Source organism: Maylandia zebra, linkage group LG3 (assembly GCF_041146795.1).
Source record: "Maylandia zebra isolate NMK-2024a linkage group LG3, Mzebra_GT3a, whole genome shotgun sequence".
In the NCBI taxonomy this organism is placed as follows: domain Eukaryota; kingdom Metazoa; phylum Chordata; class Actinopteri; order Cichliformes; family Cichlidae; genus Maylandia; species Maylandia zebra.
The window spans coordinates 34,510,708-34,534,275 of NC_135169.1; the positions used below are offsets into that span (position 1 = coordinate 34,510,708).

Below are 23,568 nucleotides of genomic sequence, written 5' to 3' on the forward strand. Positions count from 1 at the left end.
TCAAAAGTCTTCGATCATATGTAAAATGGAAATAAAAAGAAAATGCATTGTTGAAAAAAATCGATGAAAATATGTAATGTTTAGAAGCTTAATTAGATTTATTAGCTAAAAAACTTTTCAGAAAGAAAACCAGAGGGAAATATAATATTTGATTTTCTGAAAAATTGAGATTGTACAGCTGAATGAACTGACCTTATTTTGTGTTCCAGGTTTACTCTCAGCAGTGAGATATTCTTTATTAGGTTCAGTATTTATTCATTTTCCATAACATGACGCCCCAAGTGAATGCCCTTTGTTAAAATATCCCTTTATATTTCTGATCTGCTCTTCCATTCTTTCAGAGTCAGTTTAAAATTCACTCAGGGACACTGCTGAGAGTAGTATGGAAGTAGGTTATATAAAGTGTTCTGATGATGCATTTGCTTTATCAGTCATGACACACTTCTCTCTGTCTGGTCCTGTATTTGCGTGGTGTTGGATCGATATCAGATTTTTCAGTGGCACACACTCCAGCCTACATGAGTGTGTCCAGCTGCAGAGCAGGAGGAGCAGGGCAAAGTGGTTCCAGGACATGTCTGCTGTTTGTTGAAACTGAAGTAACACACTGGACTCAGAGGAGCAAAGCAAACTGAAGTATCAATAATTTCGAGCTTGTCTACTTCTCACAGTCTGTCCTCTAACAGACTGGAACAAAACCTCATCAAATCCACTTGACATGGCTTTCTCCCTCCGCACGGCAAACCTGGACGACTGCAAAGACATCGCGCGGATGATCATGGTGAGCACACATGTGGACGCTCATGCAGTCCAGCTGTGTGTGCGATTCATGCAATTTTTCAAAACCACAATGTTGCTGTTATCATTAGATTAGTGAGATATTATCGGATGAACTGTGCTCGCGGTGCTCTACAGTTTCAGTGCAAACAGGTTAATAAACTGTTTTTACTGTCGGCTGAGGAACAGTGATGTTAGCATGTCCTGATAAATGATGGCAGCTGATGCTATTTATGATTTTCTCCAGGAACTGGCAGAGTATGAAAACCTGGCAGAGCATGTGAAAGTGACCCAGAAAGGTAGTGTTTGTAGTGATGTCTCAGGTTTTTGCCTTAACTGTAAATGTATTATTTTATACTCTTCATAAACATATTAAATCCAAGGTGATATCCCAAAAGAGGTTCAGAGCCAAGTTACTGTAGTTTTTTTGGTTTTTTTAATTTTATATACAGTATTTCTTTCAATTTTGACTTTTTGTTTTTAGTTCAGTTTAGTTTCTGGGGTGGAGTTTCATATTTCACTTTAGTTTTTACTTTTTGAAAATGTTTAGTTTTTGTTGGTTATTTATTATTTTCAGTCTTAGTTTTATTATTTTTCCAATTGTATCGAGAACATATGCCAAAGGCCAGATGTAGGATAATAATTACAGCAAAGTAGGAAAATAATTATAATAAAAAGACAGCATCATTTTAAGAGCAGTTTGCTCTCGTTCTCATAGACACCCAGAGACTCAAGAAACACTGACATCAAAGCTACATCAGGCTAGTACCAAAGAAGCATATAATAAAACTAAGAACATTACTTCTCTCCTTTTTGAAAATAGTTCATGTATTCTGAACCAACCACATTCCCACTTTTCATCGTCTGCATAGCTGCCCTCGCTTCCTCTTTACACTTATTTCACCACCTGTCTTCCTCTCTCTCATTTTCTTCATTCATCATTTCCTCAAACTGTTCCTTCCATCTTCCCAACACCCATCCTTCTCTTTCAACACTTTCTTGCAATTCTTCATTCCACCACTAAGTGTCATTGGCCTCTTTCTTCTGTTCAAAACACCCGTTTACAAACACTCCGTAATGTGTGACCTTAAAATTAGGGTAAAAAAAAAAAACTTTATTTGTCTATGGTAGCTGGGATAGGCTCCATCCAAGGATAAGTGAAAGAGAATAGGTGGATGGAGGTTTATGTCTGTAATTTCATTTCAGACTTGGAGCAAGATGGCTTTTCCAATAACCCGTTGTTTCATGGGATCATCGCTGAGGTGCCAGAACAGCACAAAACCAAAGAAGGTGATCATGTTACACTCAGTTTTTACACACTGTTTTCACTACACTGATACTAACTATGCCTGTAGGTCAGAGTGAGCACAAAGTCTTTGTTGCTTGTCGGGGAAAGACAATAAGAAACATAGGAAACAGTCACCTTTCTCTTGTTTTTTTATGCTCATGTTCTTGCAAGCAAATTTATTATTCTGTAAACCTTAATAAACCATTATAAAACCTAAACAGGGTACAAAAGTGTTGTAACCCTCCTTTTTAGTTTTTTGCAAGTAAGTTTTATTGCCAAAGTACTTTCTATTGTACATCAGTCTACCTCCATAAACACTTCTTATTTGCTTACTTACTCTCTGCTGCCCAGCTGTGCTTTTTCCTCCCATGACACAGGTGTTTTTCCACACAGTCACTGCTGTCCACTATCTGCTGACTTCAAATATCAGAGTCTATACTGAGATGTAGCTACTTATGTCCTGGACCTCATTAATGTCGTGCTCCGCTCTCATCAGCTGCTAGAAAAACTCAATAAATCCACGAACTGTCCAGAACCAATCAGCAGAGAAGTTAGCAGCTAAATTGTTCTGGACTCAGAATCATCAGATTCATCAAGTCACTAGCAGGGGCGGATCTAGAGGGATGGCATGTGCCAGCCTGAAAATGATCTCTTTCCACCCTTAGTGCCACGCTGGTTTTGCATATGACAGTGTTGTTTATTAAAATAAGACAGCATTAACACTTTGAGCCAGGCTACAGTTAACAATGAATATAACTTCTAAAACTGAATATATTGCATAGTGTCCCTGGGCACCAGCAACATGACTCCTGATGTTCTGCTGCCTCCAAGAAACCAAAACCAAAAAAGTAATAGTGGTTAAAATGACCTAACCAGCCTCACCACTGGGAAATGTGAGGTTTTATTTATAAAGTTTGCTGCACATTAACTGTGAGCAGCACCACAAATCGTATAATTTTTTCACTGATGTAAAGGAATGTGTTTACAGTGTAAAGTAAAGCATTATGCCATTAATAATCATTGTGCTAAATATTCAGAGTCATTAACTCAGTGGGAAGGAACGACAAAACAAATATGTTAACTGTAAGCTAGCTCAGACTGATATTTTTCCTCTTTCAGGGCACACAAAGATTGGCTATGCACTTTACTTCTATTCCTACAGCTCCTGGTCAGGCAGAGCCATTTATATGGAGGACCTGTATGTGATGCCTGAGTTCAGAGGTACAGTACAGCCTCTGAGAAGATGTCTCATCATCACTGTATTTGCAGAAAATCTCAAGTAATGCACATGATCTGCCTTTCAGGGACAGGCGTTGGCAAAGCACTAATAAACAAGGTGGCACAGGTGAGTGAAATATGTGTATAATGGAGAAGATAAACCTAAAGAAGATAAACCTTGATAGGAATATCCTGTTTTCAGTATTTGTGAGCAAAAAGTACTAAACAGTGTCTCAGAGGTAGCAGAAAAAAGAACCCTCCATGCTGTATCTCAACTCAGCAGTCATTTCTTCTTGTTTTTGCTCTCCTGTAGCTGGCTCTGGCTGCTGGTTGCCACCAGCTCAACTTCACCGTCCTGGACTGGAACAAACCATCTATGGACTTTTACCTCAGCCAGGGCTGCTTCGATATCACTGCTTCCATGGGCTACCACTGCATGCGCTGCGAGGGGGAGGCGCTGGAGCACCTGGCTCAACTTTAACCCATCCATCATGACCTTGTGACCTTTGTAGCCATAAGGTCAGCCCACGCACTGCAAGGATGGAGCACCACTCAGTGGCTCATTTCCAAAATCGGACAACATGAAGGCCCTACGACTACACAGGCTTTCTGAAGGTCTGTGCACATAGGCTTATTGTGAAACATACATTTAAAAATGTAAACATAGTTATGATATGATAGATATGTCTGTATACACAAAAATGACATAAAATTAGTTTTCCAATTTATTTACAGTTACATTTTGGCTCTCAGGCAGAGGATGTTCCAGTCCTGAGAGGATTTTTACATTAAAGTGTATAACTAGAATAAAGCTAATTATATAAATTTCTCCTGATCATTTTTTTGTGTTATGATACAAATAAGACACATAATTCAGACAGTATCTTCCAATATTTAGTGGCTGTGAGTGGTGGTAAGTAATCAAGTAGAAATATTTTATTATTGTACCTAAGTAGAATTTTCAGGTGTCTGTACTTGATTATTTTTCTGACAATATTTTACTTTCACTCTAAATATTGTAATACAAATATCTCTATTTTCTACTCTCTATATATTCAAAACAGGCTCGCTGCCTTTTGTTTAACACATTTAGAGGAGTTATTTAATGTCATTGAAAACCTTCCAGACATCAAATCAATGTGAACCTGAATGGTATGAACAACTCAACACAGTCCTGTTTCTGTGTCCATCATCCGTAGTTATTGCACATGATGAGATAAAAGAAATAATCATTAAATAATCAAGTGTTTGCGCACATACAGTGGGGCAAAAAAGTATTTAGTCAGCCACCGATTGTGCAAGTTCCCCCACTTAAAATGATGACAGAGGTCAGTAATTTGCACCAGAGGTACACTTCAACTGTGAGAGACAGAATGTGAAAAAAAAATCCATGAATTCACATGGTAGGATTTGTAAAGAATTTATTGGTAAATCAGGGTGGAAAATAAGTATTTGGTCACCTCAAACAAGGAAAATCTCTGGCTCTCACAGACCTGTAACGTCTTCTGTAAGAAGCTTTTCTGTCCCCCACTCGTTACCTGTATGAATGGCACCTGTTTGAACTCATCATCTGTATAAAAGACACCTGTCCACAGCCTCAAACAGTCAGACTCCAAACTCTGCCATGGCCAAGACCAAAGAGCTTTCGAAGGACACCAGGAAAAGTATTGTAGACCTGTCTTTTTGTGTGTGTGTGTGTGTGTGTGTGTGTGTGTCAGACCTCCTGCTGACCAAAGGGTCATAAACCCAGGAAGCTTACATCAAATGAAACAGAACTTTCAGATAGGATGTATCTACAATAAAACCTCCCCCAGCACAGAGTGGTTGGAGAGGTGGTCAAAGCCAAAGGAATGGCTTTGATCCTACTGCTTGAACTAAGACTGTACAAATTTAAGAAACACAATGGCAACATTCAACAATTAGACTTAACAGTTTAGGTGCGAGATATTCTTTCCTTGTTTGGACCGAATGTTGCAGGAGCTAGCAGACAGATTTTCAGGGGCAGGACAGAAAATAATGGAGGGCATTCAGGCATGCAATCTATCCTCCCCAACATTCCTTTCCGAAAATGCCTTAAAACCTATTGTGGCACACTACCATGTGATGATAAAGCCTGAAAAACTTGAGAGAGTATTAATGTATCTTTCCTGACTTCAAATGGGCTAAACCATTCATGGCAGACAGAATCCGAGGGGGACAAACTGAGCAAATTTCACTATGCCTGGTGCACGGGGAAAAATTATCAATATGCTTTTTGTGACCTTTCTGTTTGGTGGTGTGCTGTGTGATTTTTTTTTTTTTTTTCTAATGTGAAATATGTGCCGTGGCTCCAAAAGGTTGGAAACATTGTGCTTATTTATAGAAAATACAATTCATAATAAAGCATCAGAACAAAAACTGTAGAGATGGGATTTTGTGTTCTCATCTTCAGTGCTGGGTGACAACACATTCTCTCAGTTCTCTGCCTTCAAAAACTTTTCTCCCATCACCACTGAGCAGAAGTTTGGAGGACTTTTTCTGTGCTGGCTTTGGTTTAGGATTTCTTGTTACACTAAAATCAATACACCTGGCATAAAGAGTAGGGAAAAGTTATATCTGGTGTTTGCCCAGTACTACGAAGCAGGATTTCATCTTATCCACATAATTTCAGTACTATGAAGGTCACTTCTTAGATTGCTATGATAACCATGATTACCATGCCATGGTTATGCTGTGAATGGTTAGATCAGCAGGTATGAAATCACTGTCTACTAATCAATCAGATCTCTGGAAAACTGCATTACCATTCCTGGAAGATCCCTCAGACTGCTGTACACGGGCATTAGGGGAGTGGTAAAATTCTATTTTTACATTTATTCGTTACTGTCAGACTGTTCAACACCACTACAAGGTTCTTTTAAATTTAATGAGAAGCATTAGATTTTCACTTACACATTCTGCATTTTTATCTTTCCTGACTTCAAATGGGCTAAACCTTATAAAGACATTAGGTCTTTTCCAGGCTTACAGACCAAAGCACTTACAGCACATACTTTTAATACTATATTATGCTGCAGTGCTTTTCCTCTTATAGACATTCCTGTGTTGCTTTCAGTCTTTCTGTATTGTGTGTTCAACCTTTTTATTAATCAAAATTAAAATTCAAAGGACAATCCAGAAACATTGAGGCTGGGATACTTTTCCGTTTCTACAGGAAGACTTAATGGAATCATTTCGCAGACTCTTTGCTGTAAAATGATTCAGCGTGCAGTTTGTGCAATTTGTCAACTGAATGTCACCCACACCAGCTCATGGCTTATTAAACACACACAGAAAACACAATAGACTGCTTAGTGAAAAAGCACAGGCACACATTTGCTAATTAGTAATTAAGTGTCAAAGTACAGTAGAGGTCCAAACTGTTTTTAAACCAAGGTGTAAAAATGTGTTTAATATAAAAATCTGTTTAATGAAGCCACATGCATCAATTCTATTTAAATGAACATCTCCCTTCATGACAACTGTATGTGATTTCGTTTTCTAACTCACTAGTTTAAAGTTCAGGGGTGCAGTGACTTTGACCAACAGGAGGGGGATACCTGTATCTGCTAGTATCTGCCTTTTGGAGAATTTATCAGACAAATTACATGTCTTGCTTTATAGGTAATTGCGATTTTATTTATTTTTTTTATACATTTTTTATGATTTGGCATGCAAGCATGGCTAGTATGGCTATTTTATTTGATATTCTGAGATGATTTAGCTCAGGATATCAAATCAACACTAATGATTTATTAGGAAAAGGAAAAAGGAATAACTTTAGTATCTATTGATTTTACTTAGAATTTGCAAATGATCCCTAAAGCACCGCAAACTGTTATATAATAATAATGGATTGGATTTATATAGCGCTTTTCAATGCCACTATTCATTGGTAAATGGCCTGCATTTGTATAGCGCTTTTCTAGTCATTAAGGACCCCAAAACGCTTTACACTACATTCAGTCATTCACCCATTTGCGATAGCAAGCTACAGTGTAGCCACAGCTGCCCTGGGGCGCACTGACAGAGGCGAGGCTGCCGGACACCGGCGCCACCGGGCCCTCTGACCACCACCAGTAGGCAAACATGGGGTTAGTATCTTGCCCAAGGATATTTGGCATGCAGCCTGGGATCGAACCACCGACCTTCAGATTAGTGGCTGACCTGCTCTGCCACCTGAGCTACAGCCCCCATTCGCTCTCACATTCACACACTGGTGGAGGCAAGCTGCCCTGCGGCAGACTGACAGAAGCGAGGCTGCCATATTGCGCCATCGGCCCCTCTGGTAGGGTAAAGTGTCTTGCCCAAGGACACAACAACCAGGACAGAGAGCCCAGGGATCGAAGCGGCGACCTTCCGGTTACAGATGCGCTTCCCAACCCCCTGAGCCACGGTCGCTGAGAATATTATGGGGCCTGTTGATAAAAATTTAATAGATTTCCTTTCATCAAATTATATTCCAAGTCATATATAATGGATATGACTTAAGTATAATATGTCGGCTCAAGAATGATCAAGAATATGAAGTTTGTTGATAACAACTTGCATATGTTATTCCTGAAATATATAAATGTGCCCGTATAGAAGAAAACATAACAAGTTATTTATTTTAATAAAGAAAAATCTGAAATATAAATATATCTCAACGACCTTCTTCATCACTGAAGATTGCTGAGTTTACAAGGTGTATCTAAACGCACCACGCAAACCTACTGAACCATGCAAACTGATTCTTAAGACCAGACAGTGTGACAGCATGGCATTTTTGCATAAAAACAAATCATAGAACACCTGAAGGACTAGGCAGATGGCAGATTTTCTAAGATTAACTGTAAGGCAGTAATCTGTAAAAAAATAAACAGCTAGCTGAAGCTAGCACAAGGAGCAATTCTTGACGTTTTATTCATAGAGGAATAAGAACATTGAACATTTGTCTGCAATAATCACAATAACCTGTAGCATGTTTTTAATTATTCTTTCCATTTATTTGGTAGTTTTCTTTCTTCCCATATCTTGTTATATAACACTATCAATATTTCCTAACTTACATCACTCAGATTGTTTAGTATGCAAAAAATGATTTGATCTTTACCATGGATAGTTTTTCCAGATTTCTTTAATGCCTTGTTTAACACAAAAAAAGAAAAATGTACATTAATTATATCCTCATTATTTTCTTGATCGTGAAGTATTTTGATATTTCTCTGTGATGTTGTTTCCCGTCCTTCTTTTTCTTTATTATAAAAGTTCTCTGTAGTATCCACCTTTGCAAATGATTTTGCTAATAATTCATATTTATTTATCTATTGTAATATTTTCATTATCTATCATTGCTGGGAAGTGATAACCTTTTGCATTATTGGACTTTGGTTTAATTGTAAACCAAACCCTGTCTAATGGTGTATTTTTACCCAGTAATTCACAATATTTTCTCCAATATTCCCTTTTACCGTTCCTTATGTTTTGAAAACCTCATTCCGTTGTTTTATTGTTAATGTGCATTCTGCTTTCCACCTTAGTACTTTTCTCGCAAACCACCTCACAGACACCTCAGTTAGAGCCAAGCTTCAGTTTCCATCTTCATAACCACCACCACTTTACAGACTCAAAGGGGTCCTGTCCTAAATTCTGTCACCCCTCGGATTCTGTCTGCCATGATGGGTCATCATACATTAATTTCTCTGTCTTGATAAATCATGTTGAAGTAATTTCGCCTTTTTGTCAGTGGACAGATGCAGGGATATTAAAGGTCATACAGGTGTATACAGATGGGTCAAAAGATCCTAAAACTGAAGCAACTTGTGTAGCAGCGGTAATTCCGGAGTTAAATATAAAGATTGCGAAAAGAACGTCAAATCTTCTGGGTATATATGCAGTTGTTATATGCCATACTGCTGGCTCTAGAATGGGTGGAAGACAGCAGAATCTCAAAAGTACTAATATGTAGTGATTCATTGTCAGCATTATTAAGTATTGAACAAGGAAACACAAATTACCATCAGCAGATTTTGTATGACGTTCTTTTTGCTCATCATAGATTGTCTGATCAAAATAAGTATGTAGTAATAATGTGGACTCCGGCTCATGTGGGTATTTTGGGTAATGAAAGAGCAGATAGGTTGGCCAAAGCAGCTGTTAAAATAGTCAATATAGATGTACAGACACCACTGTCAAAATCTGAAGGGGAAAAGTGTAGTTTGGACAGAAAGTAAGAATTTCTGGCAAATGGCATGGGATAATGAAACAAAAGGGAGACATTTATATAGGGTGCAAATAGAAGCTAAGAGGAGTAGCGGATTAAAGAGACAGGAGGAGGTTATTATGAGTAGAATACGAACAGGCCACTGCTTTTTAAATGGTACTCTTTTTAGGATGGGGAAACATCCGACTGGGTTGTGTGATGGGTGCAATGCTATGGAGACAGTTGAGCATGTGCTTCTTAGTTGTAGGAAGTATGCAAGTCAAAGGAGGGTGATGTGGGGTGAAATGAGCATCGTTCTCCTTCGTTTTGTACATTACTTTTTGGGGGGGCAAAGAAAAAGCAAAGTAGCGCAAGGGAGGCCTCGTCTGTGTCCAGCACGAAAATGACCTCCAGATCTGACCTCCTCCTGCTACCTTTTATTGGGAGACAGTTCACACAAAACACGTCAGAACAAAACCACACCCACATGGTCCTAAGATGTGTGAACTTCTGTAATTTAAGTAAGTGTGTGTGTGTGTGTGTGTGTGTGTGTGTGTGTGTGTGTGTGTGTGTGTGTGTGTGTGTGTGTGTGTGTGTGTCAGACCTCCTGCTGACCAAAGGGTCATAAACCCAGGAAGCTTACATCAAATGAAACAGAACTTTCAGATAGGATGTATCTACAATAAAACCTCCCCCAGCACAGAGTGGTTGGAGAGGTGGTCAAAGCCAAAGGAATGGCTTTGATCCTACTGCTTGAACTAAGACTGTACAAATTTAAGAAACACAATGGCAACATTCAACAATTAGACTTAACAGTTTAGGTGCGAGATATTCTTTCCTTGTTTGGACCGAATGTTGCAGGAGCTAGCAGACAGATTTTCAGGGGCAGGACAGAAAATAATGGAGGGCATTCAGGCATGCAATCTATCCTCCCCAACATTCCTTTCCGAAAATGCCTTAAAACCTATTGTGGCACACTACCATGTGATGATAAAGCCTGAAAAACTTGAGAGAGTATTAATGTATCTTTCCTGACTTCAAATGGGCTAAACCATTCATGGCAGACAGAATCCGAGGGGGACAAACTGAGCAAATTTCACTATGCCTGGTGCACGGGGAAAAATTATCAATATGCTTTTTGTGACCTTTCTGTTTGGTGGTGTGCTGTGTGATTTTTTTCTAATGTGAAATATGTGCCGTGGCTCCAAAAGGTTGGAAACATTGTGCTTATTTATAGAAAATACAATTCATAATAAAGCATCAGAACAAAAACTGTAGAGATGGGATTTTGTGTTCTCATCTTCAGTGCTGGGTGACAACACATTCTCTCAGTTCTCTGCCTTCAAAAACTTTTCTCCCATCACCACTGAGCAGAAGTTTGGAGGACTTTTTCTGTGCTGGCTTTGGTTTAGGATTTCTTGTTACACTAAAATCAATACACCTGGCATAAAGAGTAGGGAAAAGTTATATCTGGTGTTTGCCCAGTACTACGAAGCAGGATTTCATCTTATCCACATAATTTCAGTACTATGAAGGTCACTTCTTAGATTGCTATGATAACCATGATTACCATGCCATGGTTATGCTGTGAATGGTTAGATCAGCAGGTATGAAATCACTGTCTACTAATCAATCAGATCTCTGGAAAACTGCATTACCATTCCTGGAAGATCCCTCAGACTGCTGTACACGGGCATTAGGGGAGTGGTAAAATTCTATTTTTACATTTATTCGTTACTGTCAGACTGTTCAACACCACTACAAGGTTCTTTTAAATTTAATGAGAAGCATTAGATTTTCACTTACACATTCTCCATTTTTATCTTTCCTGACTTCAAATGGGCTAAACCTTATAAAGACATTAGGTCTTTTCCAGGCTTACAGACCAAAGCACTTACAGCACATACTTTTAATACTATATTATGCTGCAGTGCTTTTCCTCTTATAGACATTCCTGTGTTGCTTTCAGTCTTTCTGTATTGTGTGTTCAACCTTTTTATTAATCAAAATTAAAATTCAAAGGACAATCCAGAAACATTGAGGCTGGGATACTTTTCCGTTTCTAAAGGAAGACTTAATGGAATCATTTCGCAGACTCTTTGCTGTAAAATGATTCAGCGCGCAGTTTGTGCAATTTGTCAACTGAATGTCACCCACACCAGCTCATGGCTTATTAAACACACACAGAAAACACAATAGACTGCTTAGTGAAAAAGCACAGGCACACATTTGCTAATTAGTAATTAAGTGTCAAAGTACAGTAGAGGTCCAAACTGTTTTTAAACCAAGGTGTAAAAATGTGTTTAATATAAAAATCTGTTTAATGAAGCCACATGCATCAATTCTATTTAAATGAACATCTCCCTTCATGACAACTGTATGTGATTTCGTTTTCTAACTCACTAGTTTAAAGTTCAGGGGTGCAGTGACTTTGACCAACAGGAGGGGGATACCTGTATCTGCTAGTATCTGCCTTTTGGAGAATTTATCAGACAAATTGCATGTCTTGCTTTATAGGTAATTGCGATTTTATTTATTTTTTTATACATTTTTTATGATTTGGCATGCAAGTATGGCTAGTATGGCTATTTTATTTGATATTCTGAGATGATTTAGCTCAGGATATCAAATCAACACTAATGATTTATTAGGAAAAGGAAAAAGGAATAACTTTAGTATCTATTGATTTTACTTAGAATTTGCAAATGATCCCTAAAGCACCGCAACCTGTTATATAATAATAATGGATTGGATTTATATAGCGCTTTTCAATGCCACTATTCATTGGTAAATGGCCTGCATTTGTATAGCGCTTTTCTAGTCATTAAGGACCCCAAAACGCTTTACACTACATTCAGTCATTCACCCATTTGCGATAGCAAGCTACAGTGTAGCCACAGCTGCCCTGGGGCGCACTGACAGAGGCGAGGCTGCCGGACACCGGCGCCACCGGGCCCTCTGACCACCACCAGTAGGCAAACATGGGGTTAGTATCTTGCCCAAGGATATTTGGCATGCAGCCTGGGATCGAACCACCGACCTTCAGATTAGTGGCTGACCTGCTCTGCCACCTGAGCTACAGCCCCCATTCGCTCTCACATTCACACACTGGTGGAGGCAAGCTGCCCTGCGGCAGACTGACAGAAGCGAGGCTGCCATATTGCGCCATCGGCCCCTCTGGTAGGGTAAAGTGTCTTGCCCAAGGACACAACAACCAGGACAGAGAGCCCAGGGATCGAAGCGGCGACCTTCCGGTTACAGATGCGCTTCCCAACCCCCTGAGCCACGGTCGCTGAGAATATTATGGGGCCTGTTGATAAAAATTTAATAGATTTCCTTTCATCAAATTATATTCCAAGTCATATATAAGTCATATATATATATCCAAGAAGGTATTGGAACCGGAGAATGAACGTTTTGCGGTGCTGAAAATGCTTGCATTTGATGCGGTACTTGGATTGTTTTGCCACGAGTTCCCGGCATGCAATGCGCGAAAGTCACGTGGTCTGTCAATCTCTATTAGATTTCTTCTTCGTCTTCTTCTGTTTTACTGGCAGTTGGCGACCCATTTAATTAGAGCAGGTAGCTGTACTGTCCTCTAGTGGAAGAGAATGTAATTGTTCTGCCCATTACTCAAGCTGGTTGCTTAGAGTAGACAGCACACAGTGTGAAGAGCCAGTGACACTTTCTGCTTTGGAAGCAGTAAAACTTTAAACTCTTTGAACTCTCAAAACAAGTTCATGCTCCTCACCACATGAACAACGGTTTAATTTGCAGTGTAGTGATTTTAAAAAAAAAGATGAGTTGTTGGGTTACTAAAAGTTAGAAAAAACCTTTTTGTTTGTTTTTTGTGTTTTGTTTTTATTTAGCACCTGTAGTTAGGAGATGTCAGCACTTGTTATCATGGTAGGGTGGCTCACTGTTTGGTGGATAAAGCCCATCTTCATGAAACAAATCCCTCACTGTTAGACTAAGATTGTATTTTAATTTTTTTCATATGATGATACTACTTTACCTAAACTTGAGTGTCAAATGTTTTGTTTTAGTGTTCAACATAAATCTAACATTTCAAATACTCTTTATAGATAGATCAATCAGGTTTAATCATTTGTTTTCTGTAGTATGAACCCCCAAGTGAATGCCTTTTGTTAAAAGATCCTTTAACAATTCTGATCTGCTCTTCTATTCTTTCAAGTTCAGTTTAAAATTCACTCAAGGACACTGCTGAGAGTAGTATGGAAGTAGGTTGGAGTCTATCCCTGTTGCCATGGGGCGCAAAGCAGGTACGCCACAGACACAAGCATTCACATCTGCATCCAATTTTAGAATCACCATTTAACCTAACTAACTAAATGTCTTTAGACTGTGGGAGGATACCTGGAGATAACCCACACAGTATTAAATCAGTGGTTTGTAGAACCACCTTTACCAGCAATAACTTTAAGTAAGTTTACTCTATGACTCTATTGCGCCCACTCTTCTTTACGACGGTGCTTCAGTTCATTGTGGTTTGCGGACATAAGTGCCTTGAGGCACTTGTTGTGATTTGGCGCTATATGAATAAAATTGAATTGAATTGACATTGTTTATGCACAGCACTTAAGTAAGATTGAGGTCTTTACTTTGCCTGGGCCATTGCAACACAACACGCTTTTCAAGCTACTCTGCTATAAACTCACTAATTGCAAATTGTGGAACCAGGACTGAGAATAAAATCATGAAAAGAAAATGAGCAAACAACAAAACACACACACACACACACACACACACACACACACACACACACACAAAATAACATTAACTCATATGGTTTCAAAATGATGTTTTCAAAAGGAAGTTTTTCATATGTATTTATTATTTTTAGCTACACACCCCAAAATTCAGTATTTAACGAATAAGGCCATTTTAGGAAAAGTCAGAAAATGTGAAACGATGGGATTTTGTTTAAACGGAGTTGCAGAATGTTTGGATTGCCAAGTGGGTCAAAATCACTCGGTGTTCTTTCATGATTAACAATGGAGAACAAAAACATTCAGTAAGAGCAAACTAAAGTATCCAATATTTGGATTAATCCGCCCACCCACAATGTCCAACCAAGATAAAGAGCTCACCTACTTCTTAAGTAGTCCGTCCTCTAACAGACTGGAGCAAAACCTCATTGCATCCACTTGACATGGACTTCTCCATCCGCACGGCAAACCTGGATGACTGCAAGGACATCATGCGGATGATCATGGTGAGCTGACACATCCTCACTCATGCAGTCCAGCTGTGTGTGTGATCAGAGGTGGGTAGTGATGAGTTAGCTACACTCAAGTAAGTTTTGGAAAAAAAAAAACTTTTAAAAGTACTTTTATTGCACCATACTTTTTACTTGAGTACATTTGTGAAGAAGAAACATTACTTTTACTCCACTATATTTGGCAATATTTGACTCATTACTTTTCTTTTACACATTAGATCAGTCTTTTCCAAACTGTGGTACGCGGGCTCTCTCTGGTAGTACGTGGGTGTAAACATACACAGCAGACCCAGTGGCATTTTGATGCTTTTTATTAAAGCTTTGACGGTTGCTGTCCACAATACTCACAGAGCTGCAGCTCTCCCGCTGCCCGCTCAACATAACACCAACAACCCAACCACAGGACCTAGTACAATATTTAATTCGGCGGGGCGTGATTGCGGATGCCGTGCAGGTGCGTCCGCCTCCTCTGCACGGCACCGCAGGCCACGCCCCGCCACAGTGGGGAATCTACAAATTTTTTTGAGATTAAATAATATACCATTGTGGAGGTTGTTAAAATCTCCCAATTCTTTTGATCTTTGGGCTGAAGGAAGGACAATACTCGGTGTATAAATGCTCAATCAACAATTATTTTATTCCATACAATTCAACACTTTATGAGCATACACCATCCGGATGGGGAGACATGCATGAAGAGGGTCACAGCAAATCTCAAAATGGTGGAGGGTTACTCAAACTCTTATAGCCTCTGGTGGCCCCCACCTAGTCGTAAAAACCTAAACATCCACATTCTTTCTCTCTTACAGCGCCTAAGTGACGGCCTTGGCTCCCTGTTTTATCTTCTCCTTATGAGATGGGGCAGAAAACCTCTCCGGTATGCTCTGTTCTCTTCTAATCAGACAAATAAGGCCATAACTCTCTGTATTTCTTATAACTCAGCAGTATAATGCATCATAAAACAATATCATTCATTCACAATAAATCAGCAGTCTAATGTAATACAAATCAGTTTAATAAATCTAATAGTTATCACCTCTTCAGGAGAATAATGCAAACTAAAACTACATAATAGTCTCACAATCTTTAATTAGGGGTGTAACGTGGCATAAGATAATATAATAATCTCACAAGGTATACAACGACAACACGTGAGTTCCTGAGGCTCTTCTGGGAGCCAGAGTCAACCAGAAAACGTCTCCCCGAGCGTGAGTCCTCTATGAAGAGCAGCCTTTCCTTATTGCCAGCGGTCACGGATAGGGTTGCCAACCGTCCCTTTAAAAACGGAATCGTCCCATATTGAGCTAATAAGGGACGCACTTTGTCCCGTAATACAGTGAGAATCAAAAGTAGTCTATAAATGTTAATGGAATTAACGCTTTGTTTGAAAACATAATTCCCAGCCCCTCTCCTGCTTTGTGACCAATGAACTGACAGCACACTTATGACAATTCGAGTATGACAATTCAGATTTGTTTCCAACAGGGAAACAAATGCGGACACTGCGGTGCAAGTCTCAGACGACAGTACACCTAAAGCTGGGCAGACACTGCGATTTTTTCAGTCACATTATTCAGCTCCTGCTCAAACTGCACGATTGACTCGCAGGGGTTAGAAGTTGGTAGGTCACGATGCAGGGTCTCACACTATACCGCCCGATGCTCTGATGCGACCTGAGTGCTCACACTGTGCCTCCTTAAAATGAAGGTTATAACAGAAATTCTGTCACTCGCTCGCTCTCTCTCCCTCTCTGTCTTTCACTCACACAGACACACCACCACCATCAACTTTGCTAAATTGCTAATGAAAAACACTGGTCAGGCAGCTGTTGTAGCGGTAGACTACTGTTCCCATAAGGCTGTGTGTGGGGGGAGCTTCCGGGTTACGAGTAAAGTTGGAACACATCACCCGAACACGCTGCGTCCAGTGTCATCATTTATACGTGGTGTCAGAAGTGCGAATGGCGGTCTCCACAGTTTTTTTTTTCTTCTTCTTTTTCGAGTACAGTACTGTGCAGTTAACTGCGACAGAAGTTTTCGCATTGGTAACCCGAACAAGACCGGCATGCAGGTGAAGCGTGGCCGAGGCTGTGACCGGCGCTAGCAACAGGGCGCGTGCGCGCGCGCGGTCGAGCACGAGCTTCACATGTCGGAAGGAGGAGACGAGGTCGGCGCACCGGAAAGCTTGGATTCTGAACGCGAGGAAGCCAGGGATCCACACGTCACGATGGCGACCACGGTACAAATAACACCCCCAGAAACATTTGACTTTTCTCATCCTGCCGAATGGCCAAAGTGGATCAGAAGGTTCGAAAGATTTCGCATTGCAACTGCTCTTGATAACAAATCAGACGAGTATCAAGTTAATGCACTCCTGTACGCTATGGGAGACGCTGCTGATGATGTTTTGGCAGTTTTACCACTGTGCGATGCAGATAAAAAGAAATATGCAACTGTCAAAGAGGCATTTGACAAACATTACGTAGGAAAACACAACGTAATTTTTGAAAGAGCACAGTTTAACTCCAGACGGCAACAGGAAGGGGAAAGTACAGAGTCGTTCATCACTGCTGTGCACAAACTTGCAGAAAATTGTGCATTTGGAGCACTCAAAGACGAACTCATAAGGGACAGAATTGTAGTTGACATAAAAGACAAAAGACTGTCCGAGCTGCTGCAAATGGACTCAGAGTTGACTCTTGCTAAAGCCATTGAGAAAGTTAGGCAGAGCGAAACGGTAAAGAAACAACAATCAATACTTCACAGCAGCGCGGCAGTGGAGAAAACACTGAACATGGACACAATACGGACAAATACAACACGCGGGAAAACGCAGACGTGGCAAAAGAAAGAACAAAAGCCAATCAAGCAAAGCGGAAAGGAATGTGGCCGCTGTGGTCGCAAGAACAAACACTCATGGAAAGAATGTCCAGCCAAAGAGGTACAGTGTCGAAAATGTCAGAAAAAAGGGCACTTTGATGCGGTCTGTCGCAGTAGTGAAGCTACAGCGCTACGCAAAGTGACAGAAAATCAGAAAGATGCAGACAGCGAGGATTGTGTGTTCTTGGGTGAAGTAGAGACTGGGAGGTCACAGCCCTGGGTGCAAAAGGTCAAGTTAAATGAGGAAAATGTATATTTTAAACTTGACACAGGGGCGGATGTTACATCTATTCCAGAGGGTTTGTAAAGTCCAGACAGGGATGGTAAGCTGCAGAGACCCAGAAAGAAGTTACTAGGGCCGGGCAGTAACCCACTCAATGTTAAAGGCTGCTTCGAGGCACAGCTAGCAGTGAAAGGGCGCAGTGTTTCTCAAGACGTCTACCTTGTGTCAGGTCTAGTACAGCCACTGCTAAGCAGGCCAGCGTGTGAGGCTCTGGGTCTTGTGTACAGAGTAAGCACAGTAACGGAATCGGTGACAAATTTCAGGGCAGCATACCCAGACGTTTTTAAAGGTTTAGGCGTGCTGAGGGAGCCTTATCACATTTGAGATAGAGCAAGGAGCTGTACCAATAGCCTTATCTGCCCCACGACGTGTTCCTCTTCCCCTCAGAGATGCAGTGAGAAATGAGCTGCACAGAATGGAAGAAATGGGTGTTGTCTCCAAAGTCACTGAGCCTACAGAGTGGTGTTCTGGCATGGTAGTGGTCCCCAGACCAGCAGGAAAGCCCCCCAGAATATGTGTGGACCTCACACCCCTGAACACAGTAGTCAAAAGAGAAAGACACATCCTCCCAGCAGTAGATCAAACACTAGCGATGATGAAAGATGCTAAAGTGTTCACAAAGCTCGACGCCCGGTCTGGATTCTGGCAAATTCCGCTCACGCCAGAGTCAAGGCCACTCACTACCTTCATCACGCCTTTTGGAAGGTTTCAGTTCAACCGCCTTCCTTTTGGCATTGCATCAGCGCCGGAACATTTCCAAAGGCGAATGTCACAGATGCTGGAAGATTTTGAAGGGGTGATTTGTCACGCCGATGATGTGCTTGTATATGGCAGAGACAGGCAGGAGCACGACCAGAAGTTGCACTGTGTGCGCCAAATGTTTCAGAAGGAGGGTCTCACTCTGAATGAGAAGTGTGAGTTTGCTAAAAGTCAAATAATCTTTGTGGGACACAAAGTGTCAGCAAAAGGCATTGAGGCTGATCCCAACAAGATAACAGCAATCCAGCAGCTGCCGCAGCCTAGAAACGAGCAGCCCCAGGTACCCCCAAGCCAATGGGGAGGCAGAACGCGCTGTTCGTACCATTAAAGACTTGTGGAAAAAGGACTGTGACTACACCAGAGCACTGCTAGCGTACAGGGCCACCCCACTGGAACATGGGCTCTCGCCGGCGCAGTTGCTTATGGGGAGACACCTGTGGACCACGCTGCCACAAGCTGTGGCAAAGCTGGTGCCAAAGTGGCCTGACCTACAGGTTTTTCGCAAAAAAGATGAGGAGGGGAGGCGTGAGCAGGCAAAACACTACAACCGCAGACATAGAGTCAGACCACTTCCGGAACTATCGTCAGGACAGAAAGTGTGGATTACCACTGAAGGAACTACCGGAGCAGTAGTTGGACCTGCCAGTGCTCCCAGATCCTATGTGGTAGAAACAGACAGGGGTTTTCTGAGGAGAAATAGGAGCCACCTCAGACCAACAGGAACTATGTGGGGCGACTGTGGCTCAGGGGGTTGAGAAGCGTATCTGTAACCGGAAGGTTGCCGGTTCGATTCCCGGGCTCTCTGCCCTGGTCGTTGTGTCCTTGGGCAAGACACTTTACCCTGCCGCCTACTGGTGTGGGCCAGAGGGGCCGATGGCGCGATATGGCAGCCTCGCTTCTGTCAGTCTGCCGCAGGGCAGCTGTGGCTACAACCGTAGCTTGCCTCCACCAGTGTGTGAATGTGAGAGTGAATGAATAGTGGCATTGTAAAGCGCTTTGGGTGCCTTGAAAAGCGCTATATAAATCCAATCCATTATTATTATTACCAGATCTGGTCGAGTGGTGAGACCTCCTGAAAGACTGGATGTGTAATTCTCTGAAGTTATCCATTCATACCCTATTCAAAGCTGGTTATTGTTTACAATAATGTGTTTTGTTTAAATGTAAGTGAACAAATGAGGGATGTGTATAATTTTCACGTTTCATGATGTTCCCCATTTCTGTTCTAGTGAGCTGTTTGAGACGTTATGAAGTATGTCTTTAGCTAAAAGGAGGAGGTGTAGCAGTAGACTACTGTTCCCATAAGGCTGTGTGTGGGGGGAGCTTCCGGGTTACGAGTAAAGTTGGAAAACATCACCCGAACACGCTGCGTCCAGTGTCATCATTTATACGGCTGTGATTGAGCAGCAGTGTAAATCCAACTATTTTCACGGTTGTTGTGGTCGTGATAATTTTGTGATGCCACATTGAAAAGGCTCGGATGAGCTTTCCAAAGTTCTACAAGTTGTGCCTCCATCGCTTGTGTCCAGATCACATGCTGCACTGCCATGCTGCTCCGTCTTTTTCACCGACGTTTACGTGTTTGCACTTGAGCAGTGTGAGCGCTTCTCGTTACCCCACATATACTAAAATACTCATATACTCATATACTCAAAAATCGTCTCAAAATAGGCCAAAAATAACACAGTGTAAGCCCAGCATTAGAGCAGCAATGTTTGTTCACCTCAGAGAAAGAGGGGAAAAAAAGGCTGCAAAAGTACAGGGAGGAATGGGAAAAGGGCTCTCTGCACCGGGGCTGTGATCGACCGTGGCTGCTGGGGCTCTGTGGGTCCTCTCAGCCTGGCTGGGGGGCTTCTTTGCCTCCCTCCTGCTGTGTGCCCAGCCTGGAGGCTGCGGTCTGTGACCGTCTCCCGGTGCAGACGGCTCCCCGTGATAGTGTTTCCTCACCTGGCTCATGTTCAAGGTTCAAGGTTCAAGGTTCTTTATTTGTCACATGCATAGTTATACAAGTATAACACACAGTGAAATGTAGCCTGACACGCTCCTCGACATGTGCAAAAATTGGGGGGGGGGGGGGTGTAGAGGAAGAACATTACATATATATATATATATATACATATAGTATATACACTGGGTGAATGTGCAGTAGTAGCAGCAAGCAGGTGAATTCTGTACATTAATATGAATAGACATCTGACTATTTTACAGGATAGACAATATAAACATATTTAAAATTAAAGGAATTGAAATGTACATTGTGCCTTGGTTTAGTGTCTGGAAGAGAGTCCTGTCTCAGTCAATTTGAGTCTCTTGAGTCTCTCTGTCCTTGCCCGGAAGATGCGGAACCTTCTACCAGATTGCAGAAGTTGCAACAGTTTGTTGCCAGGATGGGACGGGTCCTTCAGTATCTGCGCTGCTCTAGTCCGGCATCTCCTGGTGTAGGTGTCCTGAAGCGGGGGGAGAGCAATCCTGCAGCAGCGTTCTGCTGTACGGATCACTCTCTGGAGAGCTTTTTGGTCCTTCACACAGCTGTTCCCGAACCACGATGTCATGTTCTGTGTGAGGATGCTCTCCACAGCGCCTGTATAGAAAATCCTGAGGATCTTTGGAGAGACCCTGAACTTCCTCAGTTGTCGTAGGTGATACAGGCGCTGCCTAGCCTTTTTGGTCTGGACCTGAATGTGGGCAGCCCATGTCAGGTCTGAGGAGATGTGGACACCAAGATACTTGAAGGACTGCACCCTCTCCACTGGAGCTCCATTGATGATAATGGGCTTGTAGTCTCTGTGCTGACCCCTTCTGAAGTCCACCACCAGCTCCTTGGTCTTGCTGACGTTCAGCTGGAGGTGGTTGTCCTGGCACTACGATGCCAGATTCTTCACTTCATCCATGTAGGCCGCCTCATCGTTGTTGGAGATGGCACCCAACACCATGTGTGCCCAGCCCAATTTTACTCCTTAAGTGTGTGTGTGTGTGTGTGTGTGTGTGTGTGTGTGTGTGTGTGTGTGTGTGTGTGTGTGTGTGTGTGAGGGGGGGGGGTGTATGTAACCATGATCGTTCATGTTAATGAGAGTGTGGGGAGTGAGTTGGAGGGCGGGGTGGGCTGGGCTGCTTTTAACCATGTAAAGCACTTTGTGCTACATCTTTGTATGAAAATTGCTTTATAAATAAAGATTGATTGATGTTCATCCTCTTCATCCTGTTCATCCTCTCACTAAAAAGAGCTGGATCTTCGGCTCCCAACCGGCTCTTCAGGTTGTTTTGTTGCTTTAATTAATTTATTATCAACAACAATATAAAATGATGCACAAAATGAATTACCGTAATTGTCGGGCTATAAGCCGCTACTTTTTGCACAAGCTTTGAACCCTGCGGCTTTTAGTCAGGTGCGGCTTTTCTCTGGATTGTCCATGATTTTTGTCATATCGTAAGACGATTTGTTTTGTTTGTTCCGCTGTTGTACGGCACTACGTTGCCTGGCGGAAGGGCATGTGATCAGACACACAGTTCAAGAGTGGTATGTTGGTCACGTGTCCATCCGCCAGGCAACATAGTGCCGTACAAGTAGCGCGAAAAACAAACTTCAAAGTAGCGCTACACGTTCAGCCGGAGGCGTGGATGACAAGCGGCAATAAACTTGCGAAAAGCAAGTTATGCTCAACTCCACCGGTGGAATCTGACAGCGTGGAAAAGTGTGAAAACATCCATGATCACCAACGGATTTCGAAGGGCTGGACTGCTGCATGATGGAGAGGAGGACACCGCCACGGCCCTTCTGAGGGTGTTCGACTCTGACACTGACAACGAAGGAGAGAAGCTGAGAGTGGATGACGAAGCCATCCTGAGCCTGTTCGTTTCCGACACTGGAGAAGAGGACTTGGTGGTTTTAGTGTGCAGGAAGATGGTGGTGAATGACTGACTTTTCTTCTTGTTAAAGCCGTGTCACTGCACCTGAGCCTAAAAGGTAGTCCGAATCTATTTTTCTGGTGTGCTGTAGGTTATTGTTATGTACTACATTTGTTACTCATTTATGAAGCACAGTACATGTTTTGTACTTGTAATTACCGCTACTTGTACATATACCAAAAAAGTTGTGCAAATATGTACCCATAACTTGTTTTTCAAAATATTAATAAAAGGGGTGTGTCTCCAAACAGCCATCTCTTTCCTGACAATTCCCTTTGTGCATATTCTCTTACATATGATAAGTCAACATTGAAACACCTGCGGCTTTTAGTCAGGTGCAGCTACTGTATGTACAAAACAGGATTTTCCCCTGATTTTAGCTTGTGCGGCTAATATTCAGGTGCGCTTTGTAGTCCGGGAAATACGGTACTAATGTAAAAAAAATGTGGTTTTATTTATATATGTTTAATATATAAATGTGCTCTTATTTATTCACTCCACATAAATTTAAAAAATAAATTATAAAATACAAAAAACAACTATTTACAATTCAACTTTTAACTTTTTGACTATTTATATTTTCAGCTTTTTCCTTTTAAACAAATTTAAAGTGAAACAACACAAAACACTGCAAACCATAACACAATAAAATATACATTAAAATGTGCAAAACAAAAAGAAGATCCACATTCTCTGTCATATAGGCCTGGGATGGTTTTGTGGGAGAGTTTTTTCCTGCTTGGAATTGCATACATAGGATTCACTGCATGAATAAACTTTCTGAATCCTTTATCATCTGCAACTGAAAATACTTGTGGATGATTACTATACCTTTCTAATGTGACGATGTTGTCTCTTGTTGTTGCCCCTGGCTCTCTCTCTATCTCCTGCTCTGTTCTTGTGCTACTGCCAGTGTAACTACCGCCCCTCCCCTTTCTGCTCGGCAAGCATAAAGCTGTGTCTGCGCCCCTCCCCCCTCTGCTCAGCACAAACACAAGGCTCACGTGCAGCATGAAG

The 23,568-nt window shown here is 41.6% G+C and overlaps 2 protein-coding genes and 1 long non-coding RNA gene across 5 annotated transcripts in view; 2 read left to right on the top strand and 1 right to left on the bottom strand.

The window, feature by feature from the left end:
- Window positions 1-23,568, bottom strand: part of LOC143416498 (uncharacterized) — a 129,207-nt gene that overhangs the window by 93,495 nt on the left and 12,144 nt on the right. The window lies entirely within an intron of this gene.
- Window positions 170-4,108, top strand: LOC101466839 (thialysine N-epsilon-acetyltransferase). The gene is made up of 6 exons (XM_004562645.6): window positions 170-778; window positions 1,022-1,073; window positions 1,981-2,064; window positions 3,182-3,283; window positions 3,367-3,407; window positions 3,594-4,108. The coding sequence occupies exons 1-6, from the start codon at window positions 716-718 to the stop codon at window positions 3,759-3,761; spliced, it is 510 nt and encodes a 169-aa protein (XP_004562702.1). The 5' UTR covers window positions 170-715; the 3' UTR covers window positions 3,762-4,108.
- LOC101467131 (thialysine N-epsilon-acetyltransferase-like) overlaps window positions 4,201-23,568 on the top strand; it is a 29,191-nt gene continuing 9,823 nt past the window's right edge. The window contains exons 1-2 of one of the 3 annotated variants that reach the window (XM_004562647.3): window positions 13,733-13,765; window positions 14,624-14,718. In XM_004562647.3, coding sequence (XP_004562704.3) covers window positions 13,750-13,765; window positions 14,624-14,718 — 111 coding nt within the window. In that variant the 5' untranslated portion in view covers window positions 13,733-13,749. Of the gene's footprint in view, window positions 4,945-13,732; window positions 13,766-14,623; window positions 14,719-14,751; window positions 14,770-23,568 lie in introns of those variants that run through there. The other 2 variants (XM_076881760.1, XM_076881761.1) reach the window with 2 other exon arrangements.